The sequence below is a fragment of the Spermophilus citellus genome, assembly GCF_964194105.1.
Source record: "Spermophilus citellus genome assembly, chromosome: 13".
Classification (NCBI taxonomy): domain Eukaryota; kingdom Metazoa; phylum Chordata; class Mammalia; order Rodentia; family Sciuridae; genus Spermophilus; species Spermophilus citellus.
In genome coordinates this window covers 26615081-26637682 of record NC_138193.1, presented here as the reverse complement: position 1 = coordinate 26637682, position 22602 = coordinate 26615081, and the positions used below count along the sequence as shown (strand labels likewise).

The window sequence follows — 22602 nt, the reverse complement described above, 5'->3', positions numbered from 1 at the left end:
GATCCCATTTTCACCTCTGTGAAGAGTTGTCCCCCAGGAAAAGAAAGAAAGAAGAGCAGTTGCCAGTGTAGAAACGGCTCTGTCCATGGGACACTGTCCTGTCACCTGCTTCTCTTCTTTCCCATGGGAAATTTCTACAGGAACCTGGCTCCTGATGGCTCCTTTGAAATTGCTTTATGAAGGACTTTAGCACCTGCTTATCAGAACCCAGCTTGACTGTAAGTAGGCAGATGTTCTGAGTGACTAATTCTTTAAAAAGATTGCGTATTCCTTCTGGTCTTTTCTGCTAAATTGAGTGCACACTCAGAGCAGTTACAGGATAAATGACTTCTGGTGAGACCCCTGGCAGGAGGAGCACTGTGTCTATGGTGGGATGCAGCAGTAGCCACTTAGGCAGACTTAGGGTGGCAGGGCAGTAGGGTGAGTGTCGGGGATCCCCTCTTCTTGCAGACACGGTGCAGGACCCTACCTGGCCTCTGTCTTGTTTGATGTGGGCAACGGGTCTGCCTTCCCGGGTTGCTCAGCAGACACTGTTGCCTCTCACCAGGACGAGACACTGCTCGGTCCTAGAGTGCATAAACATCTCTTCCATGACAGGGGGATGATTGTGTTTAATGGACTTGTTACAATGGCAACGAGAGTCCTGCAGTAGTGGAGAGTGAAGAGGATAGAGTCCTCCAGTGACAAGGGACAGCCAAGGACAGTGTGGGCCACAGGACCCTGTGAGTAGGGGCCCAGTAGGGAGTGGTATGGTGAGCCTGCGGCAATGCTCCCAGACCCCAGGGGTCTGCTTGGAGATCTATAAGTTCCTCAGTGTTGGAAAATCACCCAATGAAAACTGGACATTTAATAAGGAGGAAGTGAATTTAAAACTCAAGTTTCTTTGCTTTGAGCTAGAATTATATCAAACCTTAGATAATAATTATGTTTATTTCTTTCCAGAAATCCTGAATAATTAGATTGACTCTTAAGTATTTCCTTTAGAGATGGAGTAATTCATGAGAGACAGTATTCATTTGGCAGTGAAATATTTGAAGACACAGGTCAAAACATAAATGAGCAAACGAACTTTGTAGGAGATGAAGAACCCCTGAAGGTGCTACTCATTTGAGAGGTGCAGGAAAGGAGGTTGCATGGGCAGAAGAGGCACAAGGGACATTAGGAAGTGCACTGGTGCCAGGCTGGGGCTCCTGGACAGGCGAGGCAGTGTGGCCTCCCTTGGGTAAGCAGCGGGTTATCAGATCTCAGCTGTAGAACATAGCTGAGGGGAAGAGCCAGCAGGAAGGTGTCGGAGCCCCTTTTCTAGCCCGGGGTGGTGGCCTGAGGCAAGAAGAGATTTCAGAGCAGCTTTGGAAGTGGATCGTGAGCACAGGGCTGGTGTGTCAGTGTGGGGTGGAGGGCGCAGGCCCAGTGGACATCCTGTTCAGTGCTGGGAGACAGGTGCTCTGCTGTGTAGGAGGAGGAGGTCCTGGTGGAGAAGCAGGTGGAGGAGAAGGTGCTTGGGACTCTGTGGGTTTGGAGAGGAGGCTGTGGGCGTGGACCTGGAGGAAGAGGATGCAGGACAGAAGAAGTTAAAGGACAGAAGGTCAGAAGATGCAGGAAGGTGCAGATAGTCTGCTGAAGGCTGTCCATGGTGAGGCGCTGGCCTGCCACTGCTTCATGGCTTCTGGGCGCACAGATGTGATGAGGAGGTGGGTGTGACAGAGAGCAGCGGGCTCTGCTGCGGGGAGCTTGGAGGACCCAGAACAGTACTCACTGTGGAACCATCCAAGCAAAGTCTTTGCAAACCAAGCAACAAGGTGTGAGGAACAGACATTTCAAAGCAGTTACTGGTGTTCCAGGCCATAAATGACTTCTTTCTTCTTCAAGGAAATGGCCCTCCAGGCCAGTCAGGGCCTGCACCGTTAGCCTTCTCTTTAAACCCACCTGGGATGTTTACTGAGATGTGTCCTCCAAGCCCCCTTGTGGGATGGGACCTGTGACCTTAATAGTTTTGAATCAACACTGCAGATTGTTGGTAAGGTCGGGCAGGTGTGAGTTAGATGGGGACAGGGGACATAGCCGAGTTTTGCCTGGAGAAAGTGGGCAAAGCTGTGGTGTGTGCCCAGGTCTGACTGCAGGCTCTGTCCTCTCCTCCAGTAGTGCCCAGCAGTCCCTTCAATTCTTGAATGAGTGAGCGCTTTTCATCTTCTTTATAAGGTGATCATGGGGAGATGAATGGCCTGTGTTCTCCCTGCTTTTCATCTCTACATTTGTTCTGATGCCATATCTTATTACTGATCTTTCACCCCTGCATTCAACCTAAGTATTTTTTTTTTTTTTTTTTTTTTTGGTACTAGGGATTGAACTCAACGGCCCTCAACCACTGAGCCACATCCCCAGCACTATTTTGTATTTTTTTATTTAGAGACAGGTCTGCCTCAATTGCTTAATGCCTTACCATTGCTGAGGCTGGCTTTGAACTCTTGATCCTCCTGCCTCAGCCTCCCAAGCTGCAGGGATTACAGGCGTGCGCCACTATGCCTGGCCTCTAAGTACTTTTTTTTTTTTTTTAAAGCAATATCTATTTAATGCTTTTCTCAGTCTATGCCAGTGAGCATCCCCCTTTTGGATGGTGGTTAGGTGGTCTAAATAGTGGCCGGTAGGTACTGTTCCGTGCTGCTGCATCAGCTGCAGCTAAAGGGAATCCCCCTCAGGACACCTGCAGTACGAAGGAGCTAGCTTATAATGCACCCAGGCTCGGGCCATGAGAGAGGGTGAAGGGGGCGTGTGTGTGTGTGTGTGTGTGTGTGTGTGTGTGTGTTGGTGGACACCTGACAGCTAGCTAGGAGGTTGCTATTACTCACATGAAGAGGGGTTGAAATAATGAAAGGTGCCCTTGCAAATCCAGGAGCGAATAGCAGTTAGGTCAGTGATACACTCGGTTGTTCCTGCCTGTGTTTATATTTTGAAATATTGCTCAAGTTTGCAACATTGTTATTCTCATATCATTTAAACATAATAGTTTATTAAAATACCTCATTTACTTTAAAAAGCAGAATGGATTGGCCAAATAGCACAACATTTGACTCAGTTCAGTATACCCTGTGATAGTTTTTTAGTGAAAGAATAGTTAACACATTAAACCAAGTTTTTGTTAAAATGTGTTTTTATATACATATGACATGTGTCTGGGCAAATTTTATTGTTTAGTTTCTTTGTTCTGAAGGTGAAGGTAGAGTTAGCAATACTCAAAGACCAGTGCGGGCTGTGTAAGTGGAGTGCCCCAGGCGGTCCGTCCACATGTGGGTTCTCAATCTTAACACAGCCGCGTTCAAGTGCCGGCACCTTCTGTAGGTTTTTACGGGTTGCTGCTGCCTGCACATCAGTTCTGTTTTAGTTGAAGATTTTTGTTGCTGTCATTGGGCCATTTATTGGCATTAGAGATCTTGAACAGAAAACTGGACGTGTCCATAGCGGGACTGGGAAAGAACCAGCTGGGCTATCACCCTGTGGCCTATCGCTTGTTCAGATTCTGTCCTCGAGCGCGGACCTTCCTGGAAGCCTCCTCCAGCTGCTGCCGGGTTGCTTTACCCAGCAGTGCATGGTGGGAGGGGAGCTGGCTCTCTCCTGCCTGTCATCTGGAAGTGTAAGATTTGTAGCCTGGCAAAGCCTTTATTTTTGCAAACTAGACCAAGAGTTACCATTAGGAAATTTCAAAATGAGAATGTGTGTCTAGTTTGGAAATGAATAATTTCGTGGCTTCACTTGGTAGAGAGTGCTTTGAAAGATCTCAGGTGCGTTTACACTCCAGATCTGTCTGTCTGTGCTCCTGGTCAGTGGAAGGGAGGGGGTGGTCTCTGTGGTCCCACCAGCAGCAGGGCCATGTGCTTGGGATTTGCATGTTCTTTAGAGCAGACATGTGCCAGCAGGTCTAGAATCCCTGCAGCACTCGCCTGTGACTCAACAGAGGTTGATGGAGGGCCTGCCCTGGATGGGATGTGTTCCGGGCAGAACCACAGTGATGCGAAGGCCTGAGGGAAAACTATGCCTGCTGTTGTGGAGGAACTCTGGGAGTCTCCCTGCAGAAGCTTGTTGGGCACTTGGAGGGTGGTTAGACAGACATGTCCATAGCCCAGGGAGAGGCCTGAAGCCAGAGAGAGAGCCAGGTGCTGCCAGCATACAAGGTGTTTAATGCCACAGACTGGATCAGAGCACCAAAAAATATACATTGTAGAGAGTGTTTTATGAGAAAAAAGATGAAAAGGAACTCAAAAATGAAACCAAGAAAGAATAGCGTAGAATTGAGTATTAAAAAAAAAAAATTAGGAGCTGGAAGCCACCAAGGAGTATGCTTCGTGGAGGCGTGGGGAGCTGGTCCACCTTGCTGGACGGTGAGCTGAGACCTGAGCCTGGCCCCAGGTGCTGTCTACAGGACTCCTGGGGACTACTCCAGGAACTGCTGGACAAGGCGGTCAGACAGAGATCTGGTTCAAAACGGAGGGAGGACGTGAAGATAGTACGGAATGCTCTTCCAAGAGTTTTGATGCAAAGAGCAAGAAATGGGGTGGGAGCCAGAGCAAGAGAGAGTTTTGTTTGTTCTGGTTTCCTTTTTTTTGGGGGGGGGGGGCGCGGTACCAGGGATTGAACTCAGGGACACTCGACCACTGAGCCACATCCCCAGCCCTATTTTATATTTTATTTAGAGACAGGGTCTCATTGGACTGCTAAGTACCTTCCGTTGCCGAGGCTGTCTTTGAATTAGCAATCCTCCTGCCTCAGCCTCCTGAGCTGCTGGGATCACAGGTTTGGACACTTCACAGGTCTCTGGTTTCATTTTTCAGCAAGAGGAAGTATTGGCAGGTTTGATGCTGGAGGTGTCCTTGCTTTTGCAGGAGGGCCAGTGCTGTGGTGAAGTGGGGGGCTGATGGAGCTCACCTGCACGCAGGAGGGAAGCTGGAGTCCGGTCTGGTACTGGTGAACAGGTCCCGTGGCGGGAGGCGTGCTCCAGGCGCTGCCTTTCCTTCCTTGGGCAGACTGGCGAGCTCAGAGGAGCTGGGGGCTGAAGTCTGGGGAGGGGAGGTCGCCTTAAGCTCCTTCCTGGGGTGGTGAGGGATGTGGAAAGGATGTCGGGTTGTGCAGTGTCACCAGCCCTTTTCCAGAGTGGTGGTTGTGAGTGAAGGTGAGCCGTCAGCACGCCGGCTTTTCCACCTGCCACAGGTCTGTGTGGTGCAGGGCAAGCTGAGGGAGCTGGCCGCAGCTGGTTCTGGGAGAGGCAGTAAGGGCCGTGTGCAGGGGCTGCTCCAGGGGAACGGCACGATGGGGTGAGGGCCATAGACCAGTGGCAGGTGGGGCCAGGGGCAGGGAGTGAGCTGGACAGAGGCATTGGTACTGGGCGGATGCTTGAGATCTCAGAGGGCAGGGAGGTTGATGCTGGTAATGCCCTGGTCCAGGTCTGACCACTGCAGTGGCTGAGAGAGGTGGACGGAGGGGTGAGAACTCACAGAGGCAGGTGAGGCCATGCCGGAACCCGGCAGCTGACAGACACCCTGCAGGAGTCAGCTGGTGACCCCGGGGCCCTGCAGGAGTCGGCTGGTGACCCAGAGCCCTGCAGGAGTCATTTGGTGACTCTGGAGCCCTGCAGGAGCAGGCTGGTGACCCCTGGGGCCCTGCAGGAGTCGGCTGGTGACCCCCAGCCCCCTACATGAGCGGGCTGGTGCCCCGGGGCCCTGCAGGAGTCGGCTGGTGATGTTGGGCCCTTCTGTGACTCCTGGGAGAGGTGATGCTGGAACAGTCTGAGCCCAAGGGCTCCAGAGGGGAGAGGGGGACCACAACATGGAGGCACAGTAGCACAACCACCTACCCATTGGGACCCAGGGTCAGGGGCCGTGGAGAACAGCATGCTCTGCTCCTCTAGGGTAGCGGTGTCCTTAGGGAGCGCCTGGTTTCTATGTGAGCAAGATGAGTGAACATTTGGGAGGATAGTTCAGGGGAAGCGCTTTGGGGAGGCGGAGGAGGTGGGAGGAGAGGACAGCAGGAGGTAGTGAGTTCCCCATGGGACTTGGTGTAGAAGGACGGTGACCTAGGCATCGGGGCTTTTCATGCCTGATATAAACAGCTGAAGGGAGTGTAGTGTCAATGGTGGTGGCAGGATATGGAAGCGGGAGGTGGGCTCCCCTCTTTCCTCTCCCTAATGGGGCCCTGGGGGGGCCAGGGTTCCTTCAAGTGCAGGGAGTAAGTGCACAGCCTCTTGGACAGTTTTCTGATTTTGTCCTCTTCATTTGAATCCACAGGTCATTAGTGATCATCAGTACTCTAGATGGACGGATTGCCGCTTTGGATGCTGAGAATCATGGTAAAAAGCAGTGGGATTTGGACGTGGGATCCGGCTCCCTGGTCTCATCCAGCCTGAGTAAGCCTGAGGTAGGACACTTCCTTTAAATGTCAACTAGAAACCTTGGTGGTGAGGAGAAGTTGCAGACATCTTTGCCTATAAAGCTTGGGCTCTGGGCCAAGCTGCCTGGGTCTGAGGTCAGTGTGGGGCTTGCGGTACCCTGGGGGCAGTCACTTAGTTTTCCTTTCTTCAGTTCCCCTCTTGCGAGGGAGGGTGAATCATAGCACCTGGTTCTGAGGGTGATTTGGGCCTTGAGCGAGTAGGTCCCAGAGTGCCTGAGGAACACTACCTGCCCATCAGTGTCGCACGCTATCTGAGCGACCGTGCAGCCTGACTTCTTGGCTATAGAGCCCTAGGAATAATAAGGCAAATATATAAAAAGCTTGGGTTTGATAAGTTAGAAATCCACGCTGCAAAATACCATAATTACTATTCTATACATCTTCCCTTAAGCATATGTCCTAATTGTGGACATAATTCATATGGAATTTTCTTGAAATTCAGGACAAAGTTGATTTCTTGCAGAAAGTTTGTACTTAATAGTTCTGAGCTCCACAGTGGTGCAAGGTGGAGCACAGATCCAAAGACACCTTGCCCCACAGCTGCTCGGGCACAAGCTCTGACATTCGGTCGAGTGGCCAAGCCCCCCAGCTTGGTGTCCTTGTCAGTGCTGGGGACACTGCCTGCCTTGATGGAGAGGCAAGGGGAGTGTTCTTTGTGGAGGGTGAACTCATTTTTCTAGGAACTGCGTCCCCACGGTCTAAGTCACTTAAGGTAAACCCAGCCTTTGGGTTGTGACTGCTACATGGCCGCACTTGCCTGTTTCAAAGTGTCCTCCATCCTCAGCCACTGGAGGCTGCAGGACAGCGCCCACCAGCAGTGAGCTTGGGAGAGGCCAAGAGGAGCCTGAGCCTGACCTGAGTGGTGCTCATGGAACTTTCTGATGGAGGCTGTCACCAGTTACCCCTCTGTCACAACAGGCCTCCCTCCACTCCCAGAAAACCATCCAGACTCTCCTCTGCTGCCCGGGGCAGGGCAGGAACTCAGGACAGCAGCACTGTAACATTTCCACGCTGGCCTCGTGTTGAGCCCAGGCCAGGCCTCAAAGTGCCTGCTGCTCGCCAGACAGCGCACTGAGGTGTCTTCTGAGAGCAGCGAGCTTCTGTGGTTTTGTGGATCACAGTGCACATAGGAGTGTGGTTATGAATCACTTCAACTGTTAGTTGATATTCAGACTTGTTTGAATGGTGCTGCTCCAGCCGAACTTTTCTCTGCTTGCATTCTGCTGGGACTGTACTTGAGTATGCGTGTTCTGCTTTGTTTTTAAACTAGACATAAAGGATGGTCAGCAGAACGAGAAGATTGTAAGCTGCTTACAGCTGAGGTGATGTTAGTGTGTTGCGGTTGTGCAAAGCATGTGTGCCTGCAGATTGAGAAACACGAACACAGATAAGCTGCATGGTCTGGCAAAGCAGGATGTGAGTGTTGTGATAACTCAAGTGCTGCTGAGTGTGAATCATAAGCAGCCAGTTGTGTCCAAAGACTTTCTTACAAACAGCAAATGAGCCAGCCATGTTTGAACTACATCCAACTCCCCAGCCGTCCCTAAAGCTTACCGATTTCTGCAGTTTATCATGGTTCTCCTGTTGTCAGTGTCCTCAGTCCCTCCCATCCCCAGCCACCACTCCGTGGGTAGAGTGCTCTGAAACGTGGACTGAGGTGTGCCTTACGAGTTGTGCTGGCACCTTGACAGCGATGAGTGAAATGCTCAACAGCCACTATTCACACCAGAATCCTGAGAGCACTTTGCATTATCCAGGTTTAAATTTTCTATGTTATAGGAAAAATAAAATAGAAACCCTGGAGGCGTTGACCACCTGTGAGAGCCCAGTGGGTCTGCTGGACTTTGCGTGGTCCTGGGAGTGTTTCTCCAGGGCACGTGTCCCGTTTGCAGACCTGCTGGTGGCTCTGGCCTCCTGCCCTGTGTGTGGGTCCCCACACTGCAGTTCCCTCGGAGTCTTCAGGTTGGGTGTTGCTCCCATTTTGTAAAAACAGAAAGCTGAGGCTCCAAGATTATCTGCTCGAAGCCACAGGCCTACGGTGCTGTCAGGAATGGCCCTGGACTCGCCAGGCTGCATAGTACTGGCCTGTTCTGCAGCCCGTCCCCACTCGCACCCCAGCCCCGTCAGGAGCTCAGGCCGCGCAGCCCAGCGAGGCCCATGCTCTGCCTTCTGGACCCTTTTACACTCTTAAATTTTATCAAGGGCTCCCAAGAGCGTTTTTCTCCACGGATTATATCTATCTCTGTTTACAAGATTAAAAATTAAAACGAATCTCCAGAAGGCTTACTAAATTGTTAAATAAATAACAAACCTGTTGCATGATAACATAAATAACATTTTTATTAAGAATAACTATTTTCTAGTACAAAAACAATTTAATGAGAAAAGTGGGATTGTTTTAAATTTTTGTAAATTTCTTTAATTTCTGGTGTAACAGAAGCCCAGACTTTTATATCTGCCTCTGTTAGTTATGTTGCATTGTTGTTCTGCGGGAATTACGTGCAGGGGAAACTCAGCCCTATGTGTGTGACGTGGCTGGAGAAGAGAGAAGCATTCCAGTAGTCTGTCAAATAGGAGTGCAGGTTTTTTTCAGACACTACCCTGCAACTAGTGGGAGCTTCTTTAAAGGTTAGTTCTACTGTGAATCTGAAACCATGGCAGTGAACATTTTGTGCTGTGTTACATTAACATCCTTCATCTGTCTTGACTTTTACTCATGATGATTTTCTAACATTTAGAAAATACATATTCACTGAGTTACATTAGATCTTACAAATGTTGACTCTGTTTCCCTACAGGACATCCAAGAAAAAAAAAACTCAGTATTATTATTACTGCTGATTTCACCAGAAAAATATTATATTATTATTATTATTATTATTATTATTATTGCCATAGTGCTGGGGATTGAGCCCAGGCCTCTTGGATGCTAAACAAGTGTTTGTCACTGTGCTGCGCACCCAGCCTCCGAGAATCCTGGAGGACTGGAAGCTCTCAGCTGGACACCGGCAGATACACACTTTCCAGTCCTCAAGTTTTCACTTAAAATCTTGAAAATTCTTTAAACTGAGAGTCTACTTAATTCATTTCTGAGAAAGTGTCTGCCATATACCCCTCGCATAACCACAGTTACCTCAGTTGCCTGTTGAGTACAAGTGGAGCTCCTGTCCAGCCCCTGCCCAGAGCCTGTGAGCCCTTGCCCCAGCCCCTGCCCAGCCCCAGCCCCTGCCCTGCCCTGTTCAGCCCCAGCCCAGTCCCTGTGAGCCCTTGCCCCAGCCCCTGCCCAGCTCCAGCCCCAGCCCTGCTCAGCCCTGTCCCAGCCCTACCCAGCCCAGTTCCTGTAAGTACTTGTCCCAGCCCCAGCCCTGCACTGTTCCAGCCTCAGCCCTGCCCTGCCCTGCCCTGCCCAGCCCAGCACAGCCTCATTATTGCCCAACCCAGCCCCAATACTGTCCAGCACAGCCCCAGCCTCTGTCCCAGCCCAGTCCCAGCCCAGTCCCTATGAGCCCTTGCCCCAGCCAACCCCAGCCCTGCCCTGTTCCAGCCCCAGCCCAGCCCTGCCCTGCCCAGCACAGCCCCAGCCCTGACCTAGCCCCAGCCCTGACCCAGCCTCAGCCCAGTCCCAGTCCCAGTCCCAGCCCTGACCCAGCCTCAGCCCAGTCCCAGCCCAGCACAGCCCTGCCCTGCCCTGCCCTGCCCTGCCCAGCCCTGACCTAGTCTGTGCTCAGGCACCAGCAGGGGCAGCCAGCACTGCCTTACCGTCAGTGTAGACAGCCACAGCATAAGGAACAGGGGCGTCTCATGAAGCTGTGCGCCCTTCGAGGAGGACCACACTTTAAGAATTGCTGATCCAGCATGTGATGGAAACGCCTTGAGAACATCTGTGGGATTGTACGTACCAGCAGGAGAGGAGAGTGTGTCATGAGCGTGAGCTGTCTGCTGTTCAGTGATATGCGTTCTGCACCACAGCCAGAAGTCACGCACACAAGCTGGGACAAGACCACAAAGCAGGATCAAAGTCTGCCACCGGAAGTGCCCTGAGCTAGGAGGGATCTGCCACCAGAAGTGCCCTGAGGTGAGAGGGATCTGCCACCTGAAGTGCCCTGAGCTGGGAGCATGGAGAAAGAACACATCTCTAAACACTTCGAGAGCCAAGAGCCGTAGTTTACAAAGGGTGCTGACCTCCCTGAGGGTGGGTTCTCCTGACTGCACCCTGTGGTTTGGAGGGAAAGGATCATGCAAGGAGGAGGCTCATTGCAGCTGTGGGAAGAAGGACCTGCATGTGTGTGGGAGACGCAGCAGGTGCCTCCCAGGTGACCACAGAGACCTCAGATGCCTGTATTCACAGGTCAGCTTCTTGTTGCTTTCAGCAGGAGAGGTGCTCCTTATCAGTCTAGAGAGAAGCTGAAAGGTGAGGAGTCTGGTCTGGAGTCTGGTCTGCTGGGTAATGCTTACGTGGTTTTTGATTGAGGACTTGATTATGGATCACTTTTACATCTGCTGGAAAAGTTAAAGGCCGCACGGGAGCTCTCTAGGCTGTGTGCCTTCTCAGATTTGGAAGCTTCTGTCCTAGTCTGGATTCCTCCACCGAAGGCTCTGTGAGCTGTGGGACAGCTTCAGTTTCCTCCTCCCTAAAGCAACGGGTTGGACTAACTCTCCAGAGGCTGCTCTGACTTCAGGACTCAGTAGAGCCAAGAACAGGAAACACCGAAATACATGTCCCAGGGGAATTGTGCACTTAGTCCTTTCATACATTTCAGGAATTTTAAAATAAATGAATGAAGCATGACCTTAGGGTGTGTGTCCTTGGCCCTGGCTTGCTGACTCCATCCTTCACTTTGTCTGACCCAGAAGGCGTATGAAAGTTGCATTCTGCTGCTTTAGTGGTGTTTTAGTCATGTCTGTGAAAGTCCCTGGGGAGGGGAGTGACAGTTCTGTTAAGAACAGGTGTTTTACCTTATGTTAGGAAGGGGGTTGCCTGGGGGCACAGCTCTGAATGGCCGCTCTCTGTTGTTGACTGGGTGTCTACAGACTTCCTCAGGGGATTATCGGTACAGGAGGATCTCTCACAGGCACATGTGTCAGGGTGGATGAAGGCCCCACGGTTCATCCTTGCAGGCTGACAGATGTGCCCTGGCTACTAAGCCTGGTCTCTTCTGACGTTAATAGCAGCTCAGCATTTTGTGTTTAGTTTTCAGAAGACCTGCTGAGGTGAAATGCTTTATGTTGCACATGCGCATGTGCAAAACCACAGTTTTGGGGCATCCTTGGCTGTGGATTCTCCGATTGTCTTAGAATTTTGTTTTACACAGTATTAGCCTAACAGTCTTCTTTTGGGAGGTCTCTGGGTGTCCTTTGGATCACACTTTAAATCTGTGTAGATAAGATCCTTGAACTGTCTACTTCCTTATGTCTTGCAACATGCATATAAATACAAAGACCTTCTTTCCTCTGTTTAGAATGCTTTGTAAAGAATATTGTAATTGCATCTGTGTATATAACTCATACTAAACAAAGACCTTTATCATCTCATCATTTAGAGACACCACCTTTGTTCCTGTTTTTTATGCCCCTCTTTCCTCCCTAAAAGAACAAACAGCTCTACTGTGAGCCTATACTTAGTTTAGGGCTTTGTTTTATTTTGGGCATGCTTCTCCCTGGGGCCTTGCCTTTCTGTTTCAGGCAGGTGCGGAGAAAGGCAGGCAGGCGAGCTTGAGGGTGGTGCCATTCTCTCTCCCACCCTGCTGTACCTCCCAGGCCTTAGAGCAGGGTGGCTCTGAGGGGGGCACCTTTGTGGTTGCTGACTCCCAGTAGGGGTCCGTTGGCAGACCCTTGGGCTGCTTTACTGAAAGGCCCTGCGGTCACTTTTTTAAAGATTCTGTATCTCCTGCTGAAGTTGTCCAAGTCATTCTGCGTTTCTCCATTTGCGCATTAACAGTGCATTTTGTGTCTGGCTGTGTTGTCTGGGATGGTGGTTTATTTGAAGAATGTCAATTATGTAGCAAGCCGATATTTAAATAATAATTGCTTGGGTTAATTGCTTTTCTTTTAATTATAGACATGAAACAGTGCTTTGATTTAATTTTGTTTTATGAATCCCTTAGCAGGGCTGAGAGCAGGGCTGAGAGCAGTGCTGTGACCTAAACCAACTTATTCCAGCACGCACGTTACCAGATGAGAAATTGATTTGACCCCCCTGTTTTGGATCACAGTCTTGGTGCTCGTCCTTTATCTGACTTCACAAATGCGTGTTCATCCAGGCGAAGGCAGAGACCACTGTTAAAATCCGTGTACTCTCGCTGTAGGTGTGCGAGGTTTGCTTGAAAAGCCAGCTTGGGAGTCTTCTTTGAGATCATCTGTGGGTTGACTAAGACTAGGAAAGAGAATTTAACCCTCCTCACCTCCTTGCTTGCTGATTGTTCTCGATTATTGATTCACAGCCTTTGAAGATAACAAGGGCTACATCATTCTGGGCTTTTCCTTCTGTGGTTGCAGTTAGCTGTCTCTTGAGGTGTGTTCTGGGGACCAGCTGTGCAATCTCTGGACCCCTGCTCTCAGGCACTCCTCCTAGTGGTCAGCCCTGATGCTCCTTCCCTGGGTCTGGGGTATGGCTCCCAGGGACCTTGACTTTCAGCAGTCTTCCTGGTATTTTCCCTGTCAGAGTAATTCTCCTGTTTCCAGGGAAACAGAAACAGTGTCTCCACAGTGCAACAGTTTTGGGGCATCAGCCGTCTTGCTGTCTGTGTGTGTAGCTGGCTCATTGAGTTTTTAAGAATTACTGAGTTATGTCCGATACAGTGGATCATTTTGAAGAACTGAAATATGCAGAAATGCACCTGTACCTTCTATTTGGTGTTCGTTTTCTTTAGTGATCGATGAAGTTCTTCACCGTCCGTCAGAGCTTCTGTGTTAATATCAAAGAGGAGTTTTAGGGCTGATAGAGATTTCTGATAAATCAGAAACTGGTATCCATTTGATACGTCTGATTCTACATTGGATTAATCTTTGTTGGTTTTTGAGGGTTTTTTGTTTTTTTCTGTTTTTGAGACAGGGTCTTGCTGTGTTGTCCAGGCTGTCCTCAATTTCGCCACCCACTGGCCTCTGCCTCCCAAGATGGGGCTTTGTTTTTATGTTGTGAATCCACAGTTAGGAAAGGGCTGACCTGACCTGATGAAGCTTTCTGCCTCGTCTGCCTTAAATTTGCCTTTGGAGCAGCTCTTTTTTTTTTTTTAATCATATATTTTTTATTTAGACAAACTGCTATTCAGAATTTTTTTAATACTTATTTTTTTTTAGCTGTACACAATATCTTTATTTTGTTTATTTGTTTTTATGTAGTGCTGAGGATTGAATCCAGGACCTCGATGTGCTAGGCAAGTGCTCTACTGCTGAGCCATAACCTCAGCCCTTGGAGCAGCTCTTTGAATAATAAAAAGCTCTAATTATTTTTGAGACTTTGTGTTAATGAGCCACAGCTTTTTTCTGTAGTATCCTTATAGAGAATAAAATGAAGCCCTGTGATAAATTATAGGCAGTCAGATATTTCCAGATTAAGATTTTTCTATTAACTTTTTTATCACAGGAGCATACACTTGCCTGATCTTGTGTACAGATTACCTTAGGAATCAGAAAAGCAGCCGCAGACCGCTACTCTGTGAACCGTGTAGAGCATGCTGGCTTGCAAAGTGACCCCACATCTGCTCTTGACCACTCACAGGCCTCATGAAGTCCATGGTCCTGTTAACCCCCACTTTTCAGATAAGACAGTTGGGGCTCACAGTAGCCCAGTGGTGGTTTGAGATGGAAGGCCAAGACTGGCCCCGGCCTCCACCTCCCTCCTCCTGACAGTTCACACTTTCAAACACCTGAGCTCCCGATTGGCATTTGCTGCACTAGTAGTTGTGATTCTGCGCAGGCTTTATTAGACACGTCCTCTGTGTGTGTGTGTGTGTGTGTGTGTGTGTGTGCGTGTGCGTGTGTGCGCCTGCGTGTAGACAGCCCCAGTGGGTGGCCCCAGACCACGCCGGGCACACCCTGAACCTGTTCATCCCTCGTGGGGCACCTGTGCCACGACTAGAGAGGAGCACCAGCAACTGCGCCCGAGACGGGCGTGAGGGTGGCCAGTGCCCGTGGCAGAGCGGCTGCCCACCTGTGGGACGGCCTCTGCCTCCACCTGCTGGTGCCCGCAGCCCCTTCTCATCTGCTCTGAGAAGCCACTCTGTCCAGCCCACAGGGTGGGGACTAAAAAATGAAGGAAACCGAGTGGTGAGGTAAGAAGAGGGCTGCGGAGGAAGGACGGCTTGTTCGGAGCGCCGCCACAGGGTGTGGCCGCTGGGGGCTGGGGTCGTGGGGGGGTTGTTGGGGGCTGCACACAGAAGAGCTAGTGTCATAGGAACTGAGAACGTCCTCCCCTGGAAGGAGGAGACAGGAACAATGAGGGCCACCAAATGCAGCATCTAGAGAGGGCGGTGATCACGGATGAGCGCTTCAGGGCTGTGTGGGTTCTGGTGGGGCTGCAGGTGCCCTGGGCTGGGTGGGTTCTGGTGGGGCTGCAGGTGCCCTGGGCTGGGTGGGTTCTGGTGGGGCTGAGGGTTCCCAAGGCTGGGTGGTTCTGTGGGGCTGAGGGTGCCCTGGGCTGGGTGGGTCTGGTGGGGCTGTGGGTGCCCAGGGCTGGGTGGGTTCTGGTGGGGCTGTGAGTGCCCAGGGCTCTGTGGGTTCTGTTGGGGCTGCGGGTATCCAGGGCTGGGTGAGTTCTGTTGGGGTTGCAGGTGCTCAGGGCTAGGTGGTTCTGGTGGGGCTGAGGGTCTCCAGGGCTGGGTGGCTCTGTTGGGGTTGCAGGTGCCCAGGGCTGGGTGGTTCTGATGGGGCTGAGGGTCTCCAGGGCTGGGTGGGTTCTGTTGAGGCTGCAGGTGCCCTGGGCTGGGTGGTTCTGGTGGGGCTGAGGGTCTCCAGGGCTGGATGGCTCTGGTGGGATTTTATGGACTTTCTCACCTTCCTTCAGTTTTTCCTGTTACTTGGTGTGAGTACTTGAAAGGTATTTTTAACTATAAATATTTCTATGGCTAGCGATGGCTAAATGGTTTAGAACAGGCACAAGGCTCCCTGAGTCAGCCCTTGATTCATCTGAGTGTCACCGAAGGTCCAAAGCAGAAGAGAATGAATTTCTTTCATTTTCATTGTGGCAGAATTGGGAGCACAGGAAAAACCAGGAAGGGTCAGGAGGCCTGTGGACACCTAAGTGGTGAGACCCTCAGTCAGCAATCTGGGGGTCCAGAAGGCATACCTTTTAAAATATCCATGGAGGAGGATCATGGGGCCAGTGAAGTAGTGTGAGCAACTGTGTTGGCCAGCAGAACTGCCGTTGAGCCAGCGAGGTGCGCTGCGCACCTGCGGTAGGTCTTGGTTTCCTATGTGGCCAATGTCCTCAGCCTCTGTGCAGAGCATGGCTCCAGAGGTACCGTCCTGGTAAGGGGAGTTTCCAGATGACAGGAGGCAGGGGTTGCATGTCCCTGGAGCTCGGGGACACCCCTCGCACCTCCCAGCATTGGTGAGGCCGGGTGTTCTTGGTTCCTGGGATCATCCTGGTGGCATCCATTCCCGTGGTGGCCTATGGAGGCTCCCTGGATTCCAAGCAGGCAGGGGAGTGTGCCCTGGAGCAGCTGTGGTGGTGTCCTCCGTCCTCTCCTGACCGTCTGTTCCTTCTGCCTTCACGTCAACCCCTGGGGATGCCGTGTCTTGCCATGTTTCCTCCCCATTCTTCTTTTGACTCTCGGGGCTTCTTGGCTTGTCCATGAACTTGGCTTCTGTGGCGTCGGGACCGGCCAGCATGTCCCTTTGCTCTTTGCTGGCCTCACCAGCGTTCCCAGGCTCGGTGCCCACGGGTTGCCCACATTGGGATTCCACAGTGGTGCAGCTATTAGTTGACAATGTGCTTGTGTACACATAGCTGGCTTCCAGAGCAGAAGGGGAAGTTCCTCATAGGGACATTAGAGCTAATAAATGCAGAAAGAATGACAGAGTTGGAGATAGCATTTTATCTACTCACTTGTTCATCGGTAACTATTAAGGTGGGAGACTTTTTAAAGGAAGGGATGGGGCTGACCCCTTGAGCCTATGGATTGATAGTACATCAGTGGAAGCCAGGCCACCAAATGCTATACCTCACGGCGTGACACAACAGGGTCACCAGACGTCTCCTGTGGGGCCAGTTTGTGTGGGGCAAGGAGGTGCTGACTGGAGGCAGGGGCGTGTGGCTGCAGGGGGGGTCACGGGCGTGTCCTGGAGGGTGCTTACCTCCCCTCTTTCTCTCTGCCTCTTGGCTGCCCTGATCTGAGCAGCCACCTTCCCCCACACCCTCAGCATGATGGTCTGCCTCAGGCCCAGAGCAAGAGTCAGCTGGTCAAGGACCGACCCCTAGAAACTGTAGGGCAGAATAAGCTCTACACTGTTAGGTATTTTGGTCACAGCAACAGAAAGCTTACTGGTCACATGGTCTCTATTGCAATTAATGAACTCTGCTTCAAACATACTTGTAGATGGTATGCACACGATCGTGTGGTTTGTGCCAATAAAACTTTCCTTTCCCAAATAGTGACCGGGCTGGACCTGGCCCATGGGCTGCAGCTGCGAACTTCTAGTGTAGCAGCTGTGAAGTGTTCTCGAACAAAACGTTGAACTTACATCAGGCCCAAGTTCCCAGTCTCATCACACTTTTTGGGAAATATGGGGAATAAAGGAACAAGTTAAATGGCATGCAAAATCCTGACTGTGGGACATTTCTCTAGGACAGACGATCTGGCATCTCAACATACGGATGCCTGTAGAAGTGGGGTGAAGTTGTGCCTGTGGGGGCCTGGGGAGTCGGATGTAACAGGTGGAGGTGACGTGGTCGCAGAGCTGAGGAATGTGGGCTCTCACTGCTCCTGGTGGTTGCGTTAGCAGTCAGACCTCTTTGTTTCTTAATTGGGGTTCCTTCTTCCACTTGAAAATCCCAGCTCTGGTTCTTCGCCTGAGCTCAGTGAGCAGCAGCGAGAGCAGCAGGGCCTGCCGTGGTTGTGCCTGGTGCTCCTTAGGCCACCTGCGTTCCTCAGGAGCAGAATTGAATAGCCTTATTGAACTGCTTGGTGGCTGCAAAGACTCCCGGTTGTTGTGCTGCAGGTGCCAGACCTTTTACTCTAAAATTATGGACAGGGAAAAACAAACGGAGAAAACAAACACAAAACAACAAGCATTTATCCTTTTCAAACAGCAAATCCATAATGAGCTTGAGATGCAGAGCAGCGAATCAGAACCCATAGCAGCTTGCAGGGACAGGTCTGTGCAGGGGAAGGAGGGCTGGGGAGGGGGAGGAAACGCTCCTGCAGCCCAAGAGGGTGACTCATCCCTTTGCCTGGTGGTGAGATAATGCCACTGTGAGGATGATGTCATCCCTACCTGAGCAGCATTTGGACACAAGCTCTCTCAGGCTCTCAAGGAAAAACACCATCTGCTTCCTCATGTGCAGCCCAAGGCCTGCAGAGGGCCAGGGCGAGGTCAGCAGCCCAGTGACTCATCAGCAGCCAATTGGTGCCGAGCAGCGCCTTCAAAATGGCCCTTGCAGTCACAGCCCAGAAATGTGACATGACGACTCAGGATTGAGTCATCCTCCTTTTCTGTTGTTGTTTTATGTTTTGCACTTAGTTAGTTTTCTCAACATGGTCAATCATATTGAACTTCCTTGTTTGTTTAAACCACATTTTTGGGGGGCCCAGGAATTAAACCTGGGAGCACTTAACCACTGAGCCACATGCCCAGCCCTTTTCTGTTTGTTTTGAGAGAGGGCCTTGCTCAGTTGCTGAGGCTGGCTTTGAACCTGTGATCCTTTTGCCTCAGCCTCCCCAGCCACTGGGATTACAGGCGTGCACCACTGCACCCAACTTAAACCACACTCTTAATCAAAGCTGAGGGCTGGGGTTGTGGCTCAGCGGCAGAGCGCTCGCCTCACACATGTGAAACCCTGGGTTCGATCCTCAGCACCATATAAAAATAAATAAATAAAATAAAAATATAAAAAAATCTGAGTTTTCTTTTCTTTTGGAGTGCACAGATCATGTTTGTGTGACTTGTGCTTTGCACCTACGAGCCTCATGTTCCCTTAGGACCAGCTGCTGCTGTGCAGGAGAGCCATCTCTCTGCTGCTGACCACTAACGCCTGGCCCCATTTGAAGAGTAATAGATGAAAAAATTAAGTTCCCAGAATTGTGGTGAACCTTCAATTTATGGTCTCTGCATTTAATTATGGAGCTCCCACAAGCCTCTTGACCACCTTTATGTGTAACCTCACATCTTGGAAATGGTTCAAACTACAGAAAGCTGCAGAAATGAAAGTGGCAGCACAGAGAACCCTAAGCACCCAGATCTATACCTACCCAACCCCGGTGGTTTGCTTTATCACTGATGCAAGGGCACTGTACTCTCACTCACTCTCTGGATCTCTCCCTTATGCACGACATTTGAGAGAAGTCAAACATACACCGTGGTGCCAGCTGCACGCCTGTGATCCCAGCTACTCCAGAGGCTGAGGCAGGAGGATCACAAGTTTGAGGCCAGGGGTGAGGGAGGGAGTGAGAATCAGGCAGCTTCTTCCAGAGCCCAGGGTGGGGACTGGGGACTAGGAGGGAGAGTGGAGCCCCTGAGGGAGGGTGGGGAGTGCCTGCTCTTCACCAACCCGGGCAGAGGAGCTGTTCCAAGGGTGGTGCCGCCCAGCATGGGTTGGGCGGGGGTGTTGGGATCTGCATACCACCTTACATTGCCTTTTTCCAAAGTTTGGGGCCTGGATGAGGAGGAAGCAGCTGTTATGTTGGTTGAAGGAGAGCAGACAACTCTGCTCAGCCAGGCTGGGTGGCCTAGGCAGGTATCAGAGCTCTTGCTCAGGAGGCTCGATGCCCACGGAGCCGCCCTGGGCTCCTGGAACCCAGCAGGACACCCCCTGCTTGGCCCAGGTGACCGCCCTCCCCACCTGGCCTTGGCCTGCTCTGCCTCTGTCCCACCCAGCTGTTCATGATGGGTTGGCCGCCTCAAGACCTTGGGAAGCCCTTCCAGGTCCAGTATGGTGGTCAGCCGGCAACCCTCCCCCCACTCTCTGCCAGTTGCCGCCACCTCAGCACCATGGACCCCAAGCACTCTGTGGATGGCCCCCCACGTCATCCAGGCCCCTTTTGCCCATGGCACTGCATTCCCCCACGCGGTGATCTGCTTACCTACTGGGCAGTTGTCTCCCAATGGGAGTCCCTTTGGCTTCTCTGAAGGATGGGCTGCTGGTCTGGCCTGCTTGTCCCTCCTGACCTCCAGACTGCCCTGTGTGTGGGGCCTCTGTGCACCTGTCTGAAGGGGAAGGACCCCTGAGCAAGGAGCGCTGCAGTCAGGATGCTTGGGGACCACGCCCTGGCCGGGCAGACTCAAGGAAGTCAGTAGGGTGGCCACGGGTCAGCCCTGTGTTCCCTGCACTGAGTCTGTGACAGCAGCTGGCCTGGGTAAAGCAGGCCTGGAAAGTACTGCCTGTCACCCACGTAGGCAACTGCGCTGCCCTCTGCCATGTGGCCCTGTACCTCAGGGCTCCCCGGGCTTGCTCGGCTATTCCTCACCACAGAAGGTCTGAGAAAGGCCAGTCCTGAGGGCTGTGGTGTGCGCACCCTGGGAGCGCTTGGCAGGTCTTCACAGTCACCCTGAGCTGATGGGCTGGCTGCTGCCTGTGCTGCTCGGGAGCTTGGGTGCTGCTCTTCCTTCAAGTTAAAGCCTGCTGGGCAGGTGGGCACGCTATAACCCTAGCACCTTGGCAGGCTGAGGCAGGAGGATGGCAAGTTAGAGGCCAACTCGGGCAACTTAGCAAGGCCCTGCCTCCTAGTGAAAGGGGCTGAGGGTGTGGCTCAGTGGTAGAGCACTTGCCTGGTGGGCCCTGAGTTCTCCCCAGCACTGGAAAAGATAAAAAAATAAAAGCCAATGACCTTTTTAAAAGCCAGCTTCTGTTTTAGGTGTTTGGGAACAAGGTGATCATCCCTTCCCTGGACGGGGACCTCTTCCAGTGGGACCGGGACCGGGAGAGCATGGAGACGGTTCCCTTCACGGTCGAGTCTCTCCTCGAAGCTTCTTATAAATTTGGAGATGATGTTGTTTTGGTTGGAGGGAAATCGCTCACGACATATGGCCTCAGTGCCTACAGTGGGAAGGTGAGTGGCCACGTGTTCTGGGGACACAAAGTCAACATGCTTCTCTAGGCCTGGGCCTCTTCACCGCTGTAGTTCTGCTAGTAGGGCTTTCATAGCTGGTCTCTCTTCCAGCTTTAGAGTGATCATTTTACTCAAAATATTAAAATCATTCACTTGATTGGATTTCTTTTGTTTCCATCTTCAAATAATGAACCCCTTATGCAATTCCTATGTTTAGATATGTGAATAAGAAATAAGAAATGCTGATCTTGTATCCCGTGCCAGGTTTCCCAACCCTAATCACAGTGTCCCTAGTGGAGGTGGGTTGAGATTTTCCCCTGAGGACAGCATTTGTTTTAAAAGGAGAACTTTGAAGTAGGAAAGGGAAACTCAACCACGCTGAGATGGGGAGGAAAGGTCAGTAGCCACGCCTCTGTGTCCCCTGCTTTGCAGACGTTATCTTGACAGTTGGAGACCTGGGCAGAGTTCCTGGGGCCACCTGTTTCTATTCCCACCTCAACAGCTGAGGGTCCTCCCAGGGCAGTGAGGATGTGATGATGGGACCAGTGACTGCCGTGTTTACCTAACTTGACCCTGTGGACAGCCACCCATTCCCTCAGTGAGGAACCAGTGATCCAACAGATGCTCTCATGTCTTGGACACCTCCTCACACATTTCCTTGATTTCCTTTACTTTTTAAAGTTGTGGAGACTTGTCACATCTCTGCCCTCTGTGACCGTCCCCTTCGCTGGCCTTGTCTCTGTAGGTGAGGTACATCTGTTCTGCCCTGGGTTGTCGCCGGTGGGACAGCGATGAGCTGGAGGAAGAAGAGGACATCCTACTTCTGCAGCGCACCCAGAAGACCGTGAGGGCCATCGGACCCCGCAGTGGCAATGAGAAGTGGGTGTCGGGGCTGTCGCTCGAGGGCCCTTTGGAAGCACCCAAAGCAGCACTCTCGAGTCTCCTCCATGGGGGGTCCTGGGACTCCCTATTGCCCTGGAAGCGGCTCCTCGCTTCTGAGACGTGGGCCTCCTGGTTATTTGCAGGGGCTGGTCTGACCTCACTGTGTGCTTCCGGACGGGGTGGCCAGGGCCCCGGGGTGGCTGCGAATGAGGGTGATCTTAGGTCCAGACGTTTTCGGCAGAGCCTCAGTGGCAGGAGTTCTGAATGAAGAAAGCTCTTAAGACAAAGTCAACATGCTTCTCTAGGCCTGGGCCTCTTCACCGCTGTAGTTCTGCTAGTAGGGGTTTCATAGCTGGTCTCTCTTCCAGCTTTAGAGTGATCATTTTACTGAAAGTATTAGAAATCGTTCACTTGATTGGATTCCTTTTGTTTCCATCTTCAAATAATGAAGCCCTTATGCAATTCCTATGTTTAGATATGTGAATAAGAAATAAGAAATGCTGATCTTGTATCCTGTGGCAGGTTTCCCAACCCTGATATTCAGTTCTTTAGATCCCATCTTCATCCTTTGAGAGGGAACCGGTTTTGTCCAGTCTGATGCAGTGCAGTTCAGTGAAGATCCCATTCATCCTCTCTCCCTTTAGTGGGCTGTGCATCTGCCCATGGCCTGGTGTCCTGTATCCGGGTGGGATGAGCTCAGCTCCCAGTGACCAGGAAAGGGAAGGGCGGGCCCGAGGTCCACACTCCTTAAAGGGTGGGTTTGTTACTTACTAATCACGAGGAAATGTCAATGCCCCTGTGTGGGCAGGGGCCTGAACTTGGAAAGGGTGAAGGACTTGCCATGGCCCGTCCGAGGGGGACACTGGCGCTGAGGGACATGGCCTTGGGTCTGTCTCCTAGAAGACCCATTTGTGTGGCCTCTTGCTTGGGCTCCACTCACTGGCACACCACTGAGGTGTCAATTTCTCTGCCCATGGATGAAATGCACCCTGATGACTGATAAGCAGACTGCATGCCACCTCGTTTTAAGGTGGCTCATGAATGTAAAGATCTGTCCATCTTTGAGAGACTGGCACAGCCT

At 51.6% G+C, this 22602-nt stretch overlaps 1 protein-coding gene across 3 annotated transcripts in view; it reads left to right on the top strand.

The window, feature by feature from the left end:
- Positions 1 to 22602, top strand: part of EIF2AK3 (eukaryotic translation initiation factor 2 alpha kinase 3) — a 53790-nt gene that overhangs the window by 5743 nt on the left and 25445 nt on the right. For 2 of the 3 annotated variants that reach the window (XM_081263897.1, XM_081263898.1), the window contains exons 2-4: positions 6273 to 6402; positions 20445 to 20639; positions 21385 to 21518. In XM_081263897.1, coding sequence (XP_081120023.1) covers positions 6273 to 6402; positions 20445 to 20639; positions 21385 to 21518 — 459 coding nt within the window. Of the gene's footprint in view, positions 1 to 6272; positions 6403 to 9333; positions 9769 to 20444; positions 20640 to 21384; positions 21519 to 22602 lie in introns of those variants that run through there. The other variant, XM_081263899.1, reaches the window with a different exon arrangement.